Source organism: Haliotis cracherodii, unplaced genomic scaffold (assembly GCF_022045235.1).
Source record: "Haliotis cracherodii isolate W230 unplaced genomic scaffold, xgHalCrac1.p SCAF_10, whole genome shotgun sequence".
NCBI classification, from domain to species: Eukaryota; Metazoa; Mollusca; class Gastropoda; order Lepetellida; family Haliotidae; genus Haliotis; species Haliotis cracherodii.
The window spans coordinates 30,223,801-30,234,565 of record NW_027266265.1 but is presented as its reverse complement, the minus strand read 5'-3'; the positions used below and the strand labels follow the sequence as shown (position 1 = coordinate 30,234,565).

The window sequence follows — 10,765 nt, the reverse complement described above, 5'->3', positions numbered from 1 at the left end:
TGGTGTCCCCGCCGTGATATTGATGGAATATTGCTAAAAGCGGCGTAAAATAGTAGTCACTCAATCACTAAATGTAAGTATCCTCCCGATGAATAGGATCAATCTCCTCCTGGGGATAACGCGTGAAGCCATCGTGATATTTAAAACGCTATATAACTGCGTAATGTTTTCAAATATATAAAAAATATAGTAAAAAAAGTCAAATATCGACTTGGATATTATTTTAACGAAGACAAGAATGCACACAACCTTCCTGATAAATGGTATTTCATTGTGGCAATATTATCCATTGTTACACAAAACGTGCGAACTTGTCTTTAAGTCCGTAAATATAAGATTACAATTGCTACAATCAGCAGGTCGGTGCAGGGACGATGAGATATGAGACAACCTTTGGCACGCGGGTGAGATAACAGTACAATAGTTTAGGAGGGTTGAGATACATCCCTATATTGTCTCACGTAGGTTAAAACTCGGAGATATATTACTGGGACATTAGTCTGGATTTTGAACGTTAAGGTGGGTCTTTTATTTCAGTTAACGGTATTCTTTGACATGCAGATGTGCTCCTTTCCCGCATGTGTTGGTTTACAGGATAACATTACGCTGTTTTAAGATGGGTGCTACACTGTGCACTATATTTAATGCATCGTTGAAGCAAAATGGAAAAAATATGTGCTAAGACTATTTTGTCAGGATAGATATTAATATTCTTAACATTTAACACTTAACATTCATGAACGGAGGAGATGAGAGAGTGTCTTATTGTTGTAAACGAGGTGCTGCTGTAACCATGACACCAATATCATCCACAAAATATAACGTTTCTAAATTTCGGTATGAATTATTATGTAATAAGAATGCAATGTTATTTCAGCTGTAAGTGAGATTCTAGTTATCATTTCAAACTTTTTGTCAAATCTAAATTAAACTAAGCCGTTGACTATTAAAGGGTATGGACGAGATATGTTTTTAGGACAAATCCGCATTGTATAATTATATGTTATAAAAAACGATATAAAGTTTCATAACGTCTTTCGAAAGAGGAAGGAATATCCCCGAACACATGAATCAGCCGCGCGACGGAAAGGGAGGCAACTCATATCAGCTAGATGACGAAATTATATTTGCTGTCTATTTCCCATTGATCAGCTGAGATCATCTCATACACACAAACCTGTTTCAGTGTGCCTTAAAACTTTACCACCAGGACAATGTCATGATGAAAAAGTATGTTATTCTTCGACCATGTTGGGCGCCCGTTCTTACATTAAGATCCCGCAGGGACTCTGGGTTAGAACAGGCCCCCAGCAACCTGTGCTGGTCGTTAGAGGCGACTCAATGGATCGGGTGGTCAGACTCGCTTCCCTTGTGATACTGCTACAACTTATAGTGTACCCCTTGTGATACTGCTACAACTTATAATGTACCCCTTGTGATACTGCTACAACTTATAATGTACCCCTTGTGATACTGCTACAACTTATAATGTACCCCTTGTGATACTGCTACAACTTATAATGTACCCCTTGTGATACTGCTACAACTTATAGTGTACCCCTTGTGATACTGCTACAACTTATAATGTACCCCTTGTGATACTGCTACAACTTATAGTGTACCCCTCGTGATACTGCTACAACTTATAATGTACCCCTTGTGATACTGCTACAACTTATAGTGTACCCCTTGTGATACTGCTACAACTTATAATGTACCCCTTGTGATACTGCTACAACTTATAATGTACCCCTTGTGATACTGCTACAACTTATAGTGTACCCCTTGTGATACTGCTACAACTTATAATGTACCCCTTGTGATACTGCTACAACTTATAATGTACCCCTTGTGATACTGCTACAACTTATAATGTACATCTTGTGATACTGCTACAACTTATAATGTTTAGCGGTAGTGAGAAATAAGATTTGATTGTAAGGACATTGGATCCACTGAAGTATAAGGAAGACATGTGTCGTTTGATTTTACATCATTGCGCATTTCTTTATGTAGATTGTTTTCAAATGCAAAATATTTCTTTAGCAAAGGAAATTCAATGGAATATCCTGGAATCCGTAATAGGATGTCTTTAGATCTTTGTTTAGGTTGGATTAAGAGTAAAAGAGTTTGGTTGTTCATTAATAGTTATTTCCTATTACCCCGGTTGGCTAATACATTTTAACAACTGTTTACTGAAATGTTTACTATATCACAGAATGAGGCTACTATGCTCCGCGCTCCTGACAGTGCTTGCGGCGCTTGTGGCATACCGCATATACCGAGTAATAGAGCGACCCCTACCTGACGGTGTAGAGAACCCTGGTCAACTCCGATGGATCGACGAACTTGGTCGGATAGCAAATATACTGGTACGTGTATATCAGGAACAGTGTATGAGAGTGAGGGAGTGAGTTAAAATTTAACATCGCATCGGCATTATTTCTGCCATAAAACGAAAAAATCAAATTGATATATCGGCAAGCATGTTATATAAGTTGCGTGTAAATCTAAAAGCAAACTTGTCAAACATATTTTAGCATGACAATATTATTCACAACTGTTTAAAACGCGGGGTCTTAGCCGCCACAAATCAAACTAGGCCATCTCACTGGGGATCATTGGATACAACAGCAGGATTTACGTCATCACTTTATCTCCTGGTGGTTGTGCACAATACTAGCCAATTTTTGAAAAATGCCTGTTCAGATTTACTGTCTAATAATGTGAATCCCTTGCAATTTCAAAGTCCACACAGTCAAGCAAAATGTGCTTGACGATGAACCCTTCTCTGTTTTAAGCAAATACTCGTGAGAAAATCCATTGTGGCCAGAATCATTTACTGACTCGCCATGTCTTGACTGACAACTCGTGTGGGTATGACCGATTGTTGGTTTATATTCCTGTTGTTTATTGTTTATTAGTACTTGGGTGTCTCACCTTCTTTGCGCAAGATTCCAAGCGTCCCTTTCGTGGTTGCTTTGAAATCACTGTACGTGATAAGGAATGTAGATGACGGTTTGTCAAGAGCTGCTTCAGCTGCAGCATCGGCTACTGAGATGCTTCAGCTGCAGCATCGGCTACTGAGCTGCTTCAGCGGCTACTGAGCCGCTTTAGCTGCAGCATCGGCTACTGAGTTACCAATGATGCTTTCATGACTTGGTAACCAGCAAAAGCCGGTGTCGCATTGACCAGTAGAAAGGTCACAGGTATTTAAGGAGACGTAATTTCGACTCATATGTGTTCAATTCCAATTGGAAAAATAGTATCGCTTGATCTTATGTTCCTCAATTATTCCATTTGCTTTCATCAATACTGACAGGAAACAAGCTTTAAGTCTATCGGCTTCAACCCCGCTACCAAACCCGTGAAGTCTCTTGTTGATATTGGTTTCTCGTTGGTTCTAAATCCTACATTCTGGAGGAAGGCAGCCGACGATATCAAGGTGAGAGCATCTTCTTCTCTCGCGTTGTATCTCACACCCTCGATTATCAGTGTAGTATATATCTCACCCTCGATTATCCAGTGTAGTATATATCTCACATCCTCGATTATCCAGTGTAGTATATATCTCACACCCTCGATTATCCAGTGTAGTAAAATGTATATCTCACACCCTCGATTATCCAGTGTAGTATATATCTCACATCGTCGATTATCCAGTGTTGTATATATCTCACATCTTCGATTATCCTGTGTAGTATAATGTATATCTCACACCCTCGATTATCCAGTGTAGTGTATATCTCACATCGTCGATTATCCAGTAATGTATATATCTCACACACTGGAATATCCAGTGTAGTACATATCTCACATCCTCGATTACCAAGTGTAGTATGCATCCATTCAATTATGAGCACATCGCTACTGTAGCTTTGTTTTTGAGACGACGTCACCATTAAATATGTCATTGATCAGTGACTACCCACGCACACAATGTATCTCGCACATTCGTGTTAACTGAATTGACGGATGCTTCAGCGCCGTTTCATAAGAGTCAAACTGTGATGTGGTATCAAACGACCACAAGTCTTGATCATAGTAGATTGGATATTAGCTTGTCTCTCAAAACCTTGAGAATAAAGAATAAAGTTGAAAAAATAATCCAACTGATTTGGCAAGTCTAGACCTGATATTACATGTAATCATTGTTCTGGGCTCCATCTGGATTATTATTTGTAGATATATATAATAAAATATACATGTTGATAACTTTTGTTCTGGGACTAAATGTTAGTTTGAATGGAGACATAAAACCGAAGATGTGTAGGTTAGTCTGCTCACTATTATCATGGCATGCTATTTGAATGTAATAGCAGTAGTTTAATAGTTTCCATCCAATGGCACTATGCCAGTGATATTGTCCATTCTTGGTGCATGTGTTGGTTGATGCATGTCATCGATTCCAATTGCGTTGATCGATGCTCATGATGTCAACCGCAGGATTGTCTGGTCCAGACTCTGAGTGCGGCGTCTGGGCCAGACAATCCAGTGATTGACATCATGAGTATCGATCAACGCAATGGGGATATATGACATGCATCAACCAAGTCAGCGAGCCTGACCACCCGATCTCGTTAGTCGCCTTTCACGACCAGCATAGTCGCCTTTTACGGCAAGTATGGGTTGATGAAGACCAATTCTACTCCGTATTTTCACGGGTTGGTGCTTGTGTGTATCAGTGGACAAGCATCTCCCTTTTGACACTCCTTGTAATATAGATTATAGTCATTCAAATGCCACTTTGTTTATCTTGTAACAACTTTATCCACGTATACCAACTCTATCGGTACATGATTAGCATAATCATACTGACACCAATGTCACAGTTTGTGCCAAGAACGGAATATGAACATAAACACTTATAGATCTAAACCAGTACACTTTAAATGCAGTTAAGTCCCCGTTCAGGTGAGTAAGTATGGTTTTACGCCGTTTCAGCAATATTCCAGCAATATCACGGCAGAGGAGACTAGAAATGAACTTCCCAGGCACATTATTTTTTCTTTCTTTTTTTGTTATTGAAAACAAAAGTGATTAGGGAGCGAGACACTTCCTATTTTTGTCCCACCTAGAATTCCAACAAACCCCAGTGGGCACACATCAAATCGTCTCCAAACCGATTTGCCTGGTCCCCTATCTACCCACCATTTTATTTTAATTTCAAACTAATTTTCATACAACTGGGAAATTTGAAAAATAGCTTTTTGGCAATACAAATAAAATAAATACTGACGTGCCGGATTGTAAGTGACGCGCTGCTGTCACAGAAACATGGTGGGCGGGAGTGGTTTATTTCATGGTCAAAGGGAGGTAATCGTGTTAGTACATGAGTTAACTCCCTTACCTTAACTCCGCACAAGCTCCTTCCCAGCGCGTGACACCTTCGTTACACTCTCGTATAGTATAGAGAGCTCCGGGAACGTACTATCGCTGTGAGGAGCTTGAACTCCGCACAGTGTCTCTGTTAATACTTCACACACTGCGTGGGATCTCGATCGAAGGGAGCTAACCGCGTTCAACAAATCAAGAGTTATGCCCCTTGTCCTAAAGGGAGGTAAGTCTTTATCGCAAATGTAAATAGGGTTAACAGTTACTTCCCTTTGACCATTACATGAAAGAGCACATGAAACTGTTGATTGAGTTGTCTCCCTTTGACCGTTACACCACAATTTCCTTCGCCGCGCGGGGACACTTTCGTTACCCTCCCTGGTATCATCCCTGCCACTAAGCCGGTTCAGTCACGGGTGCCTGGAAGCCGATCAAGTGTAGCCATTAGAATGGGGACCAGTTAGTTGCTGTTTGGAGCGGGAATAGACAATATTTGGGGACACATGTTAGATTTACGTATTAGTTCATTCTGTTCAATGTTTTATTGTTGTAAAGCTAATAGTATCACAGTGTTTTATGTTTAGTTAAACGCTCTATATCACCAGTGCTCGTGCCCAAAGCAATAGAACTTATTCAAAATAATAGTGTCTTCCACTGACAGGTGTCTAACGCTGTATACGGCAACGTTGCTGTGATAACTTTCACTCCTGGTGATCTGGCGTCCTCGACCTCCCCCCGCCCCGTCATCGTGTACTTCCACGGCGGAGGGTGGACTTGGTTTTCCGCAGGTGGGTAGATAGGGGACCAGGCAAATCGGTTTGGGACAGGATATTCTCTCGGTCATTGCTTCAAAACACGCAATTTAATTCTGTGAAATAACACAAATATTTCTCTTTCTTTACAACTCTTTTCTTCTTCAGGAAATCCACCATGTCGATCCAAAAACAATGTTTTGGGGGATGAAACAAGACTATAAATTTAATGTTTTCAAGTTTGTTTTTTGTGGAACAAATTATGTTCTAAACTGGTTTATGGATTTTCTTCTTAAAAGTAAAAAAAATAATTAGACCTTCGATTAATATATTTTAAGAATATAGAGTCGATAGAAAATTCTAAAATTTCAAACTTTCTTGTTTTGTTTATCGTTTCAGGTTCCTACAATGTGCCTCTGAGAACTCTAGCTAGCAAGACACAGTTCGTCATCGTCGCTGTGGAGTAAGTTACGCTCAGTACTGTATTCATTTAACTGTTGCAAGGGGAATTACGAACGTTGGGCTCCAATGCGAATTGTCCTATGTCTGTAGTGTTGATTCTCGTGGCCTTTTTACCCACAGATCTCTAAATAGACCACACCTATTATTACATTGGGTAAATGTATAGAATGGACTTTATGAACGTTACTCTTAGGTGCATATATTCATTCACATTTTCTAAAACAACATTTATAGTAAACAGTGTGGAATAATCTCTCCCTGCAGTGTTTTAATATACGATAAACAACGACCACGAGATCATCAACATTATTTACAGCCTCTTTAAGGATAAGGATAAAATGTACAGGCTTTAAAAATGTTTATCCCTACTTTAATAATGATGACTCCCTCAATGGAATCCGACCTCGGCAATGTCGGACAAGTCAATTTTATGCACAGGTAGGTATTTCCCTCATATTCTCACAATCCTCATATCGATTATCTGTACCTTTTCTCCCAATCATATCTCTCCCGCTTTTGGATGCGATCGTTCGGCCATCGCGTTTGTCTGCATTGCCCAGCTACATCTATTGGGAACAACTCACTAGACACACTCCTCTAAAAAAAAAATAACGTCGTCCAATATACGTCAAGTTGGGAGCACAGACTCTCCAGAAAAGACGTCATGCTAGAACAATGTTTCTATGTTTTAAAATAAACCACATTTCGTTCTTCATTGTTCTTTGCGATTTATCGCGAAGTTATCTAATATTTGCAGCTAAAAGAACAGAATCACCAGCATACAGAATTGCAAATAACTCCATGTACACATTCGGAAACACATCATCATTAACAATTATTCCATCCCATTTCTTTTCAGTTAGAAATTCCTCTAGGTCACTTAGGAATAAAGATAATACCAAAGGCGATGTGTTTTCACCTTGTCGTACTCCTTTCAGACATTGAAAGTGTTCTGAGGTTATTCCTGTGCTTGAAATACATGATTTAATACTGCTGTACATGGAGTGTATTATTTAAGACATTTTAAGACAGTTTCCATTAATCCCAATTTTTTGCCATAATCCCTGTCTCCAGACATTGTCGAATGCTTTTTCAAAATCAATAAAAGCACAAAATTACTTTTTATTTTGTGTTTTAAAAAAATGAATAAGTCTGTACAGATTGAAGATATGGTCACACGTAGATTATCTACATCTAGGGTGAAATAAGAAAGGACATATATATTGTTTGTTTGTTTGTTGTTTATCGCCGCACTTCGCAATATTCCAGCATTATGAGGTGGTCTGGAAATAATTGAGTCTGGACCAGACAGTCCAGTGATTGACATCATAAGCATCGATCTATGCAATTGAGATATGATGACATGCATCAACCAAATCAGCGCACTTGACCACCCGATCCCGTTAGTCGCCTCTTAACCTAGGTTGGGCCCCATGAGAAGATCCTGGCGTAGGTCGAACGTAGTGGTGGAGAGCCCATCACATTTGCTGTGGGGGTGGGGATTACATGATTCCACGATAACTAGTCCCTGGTGCAGTCAAGTCTGTATTCAAGGAGATATTAATCAGTTCCGAAATCAGTTTAGGAGTGTCATTTACAGCTTGCTCACATTCACGTCTTATGTTCACAAACTCCGTAATCAGCTTGCGTTACCTGTTTTCGTAACGAGAGAATGCTCTAACAACTAAGCTCCGCCACGCCCCGCCTAAGCTGGAATGCGTATGACTGCGCATAACCTAATACGTACACATCTACTTTTTAAATAGCAAAATCACACCTTCTCTGAGTAATGTCATTCCAAAACAATATGTTAACTAACCATACCATATATATTTGCAGCTATCGCACTGCCCCTCAAGCAGCGTTCCCTGCGGCCTACGACGACTGCCTCGCCGTTACCAACCACGTCGTCAACAACGCCAGGAAACTCAACTACAGGTCCGACCTCATCATTGTTGCTGGAGACGGTTCGGGTGGGAACCTGGCCGCCTCCGTTGCCATAGAAATGAAACAGAAGGTTGCCATGCAGCTATTGATAAGCCCTGCGTTACAAATCTTAAACCTTGGGACACCTTCATATCAGGACATGCATGACGTTCTTCCTGGTGTGACCAACCCACGAAGGGAGATAACTCACTGGCTCAACTATGCGAATCTGGACCAGGAACCAGGGTTCATTGACGATATGTTGAACAACGTCCATGCCTCAAAGCACCTACATGACGTATATCAGGACTTCTTTAACAGCAAGAAGCGAATCCCAGCCCATATGAACGTGTCTGAGCGCCACACAATGCCTTACGTAGGCACAAAACATGGGACGGCGGTCAAACTGGACAAATTCGTGACTGACGTCCGTTTTTCTCCCATGATGGTCAGGAGCACAAAGGGAATTCCTAACGCGTACTTCATTTCGAGTCATTACGATGTTTTGCGAGATGAGGCTATAATGTACGGACATCGTCTGCTCGAGAATGGGGTCAAGGTTAAATTCCGCCATTATCCCTCGGCCTTTCATGGTTTTGTTCTTTTCGCTGGAAGTAGTTTCTGGAAGTTTCCCGTTAGTGACAAGGCTGTTAATGAATTAGTGGACTTTCTGCAGTTCCAGTACTTCAATGTCCGTAAAACGTAATCAATGTATTGAAAGGAGAGCCGTCGTTAATACTTCACGGGTGTGAATAGATCTACACCACGTTCCTCCATCAATGTTGAACACACGCGGCCGCGGTTTGCAGCGTAGTCGCTATTTTGAACCAACGAATCAAGTAACGGCCAGCTGCGGACAAAAGGAAAGCCAGCAATTGTTCCTCTCAATCATCGCTCAGTTTACATAGCAGTGTAAAAAAGCACATACGGCAATGTTTCACGTACAGTATCCTTCAGCCTTGAGGCCATCTACTCCATGCATTGCTTCAATATCAGACAACGGTAGGGTTCGCTTAAAGGCCATGCATTGAGTTGGCTCATTTGATTTACATACTCCCTAAATTCCTAACTTGACTTAAACAGACACGCTTCACTCCAACAGCAAACATCCACCGTATGTGTTACCGTGTGATGGAGGAACGAAGTGTATATGAATCTGAAGTATTGACGATGATCGAGAGATTGCGATGTAAAAAAAGGTTTCCCCAATGCTACAGTGAAACTTCGTTTATTCTGAATACACTAGTATTGAAGGTACATCAGTATCCAAACTGAATAAGTGAAACCTATAACCTTTAACTAATCTAATCATTCAGTAAACACAATATGCCAAAGAAGAGGTGAGAATTTGTCCCGCGGCATACAGCACTCTCAAATCAAATATATTCTTCCGAGAGCTGTTTATTGTCATGCGCAGTGATTCTGGTAAACTGAGCAAGCGATGCAACAGCGATCGGGATGTTCAGTCGTCATTTGTCGTTGCAGAACAAATTATACTAACTTCAACATCATGTAATGTTGAGTGAATATAACATCCATTTAAGAATGTATGCAATTGTGCTGCAAATATTGAGCTTTACCTATAATATGTCCCCGACAATGTAATATTCCGGACAGAGCTAGGATTTTTGTTTTAGACACAATATTTTTTCATTCAACGCTGATACAGTTTTCTTCTCTGAAAGGAAGAAATAAAATCATGTCCAACGAACGTTATGACTGTAAAAACTGAGAGCAATTTTTCTGGCATTTTAGGGAACAGAATTTGTTCTTTTAACTTTAACACAATCCCAGGTCCCACCAGAATATCCAATAGCCGATCCCTTAGATTACTATGATGGATCGCCGTGGTGCTTGTAAAACGGGTCCAGTGTATGGAATATGTGAGGCCATATATTTATCTATTTATTTATTGTGTGGTTGCGTTTTTACATTTGTAATAAAAATAAAGTAAAGTTTTTATCTACTTCTCATTTGAGCTTGATATTCTGGAAGCGCATCCATTGTATACCGTATATATATTGTGGATAGAGCGTGAGCCCGGGAGGCTGAAGTTTGGAAGATTCGATCCCCTGGCCGTGTCATACCAAACAATGCTGGTACTTGCTGTTATCCCGCCTGGCGCTCGTCATTAAGGGGATAACAAGGAATGATCGATCTTAGGACCCTCAACTGTTTCCTAGTGGTATAAACCTGAAGCATGGTGTCTCAGTGGGTTAGCACTATAAAATCAGCATATGTCCGGACAAGTACAAACAGCCACACACACCATTTCATCTCTGACACAGTGG

The 10,765-nt window shown here is 40.4% G+C and overlaps 1 protein-coding gene across 1 annotated transcript; it reads left to right on the top strand.

Annotated features, from left to right (window-relative positions):
• The first annotated feature begins 428 nt into the window (after window positions 1–428).
• LOC139448857 (arylacetamide deacetylase-like) lies at window positions 429–10,391 on the top strand. The gene is made up of 6 exons (XM_071230383.1): window positions 429–519; window positions 2,219–2,372; window positions 3,323–3,445; window positions 5,996–6,122; window positions 6,486–6,549; window positions 8,388–10,391. The coding sequence occupies exons 2-6, from the start codon at window positions 2,220–2,222 to the stop codon at window positions 9,178–9,180; spliced, it is 1,260 nt and encodes a 419-aa protein (XP_071086484.1). The 5' UTR covers window positions 429–519; window position 2,219; the 3' UTR covers window positions 9,181–10,391.
• Window positions 10,392–10,765: the final 374 nt, after the last annotated feature.

Excerpts from the sequence above, each read along its gene's own strand:
- LOC139448857 (XM_071230383.1), top strand. The coding sequence starts at position 2,220 with ATGAGGCTACTATGCTCCGCGCTCCTGACAGTGCTTGCGGCGCTTGTG. Across the intron at positions 2,373-3,322 it reads GTCGGATAGCAAATATACTG|GAAACAAGCTTTAAGTCTAT; the intron begins GTACGTGTATAT and ends CAATACTGACAG. Across the intron at positions 6,123-6,485 it reads GTGGACTTGGTTTTCCGCAG|GTTCCTACAATGTGCCTCTG; the intron begins GTGGGTAGATAG and ends TTATCGTTTCAG.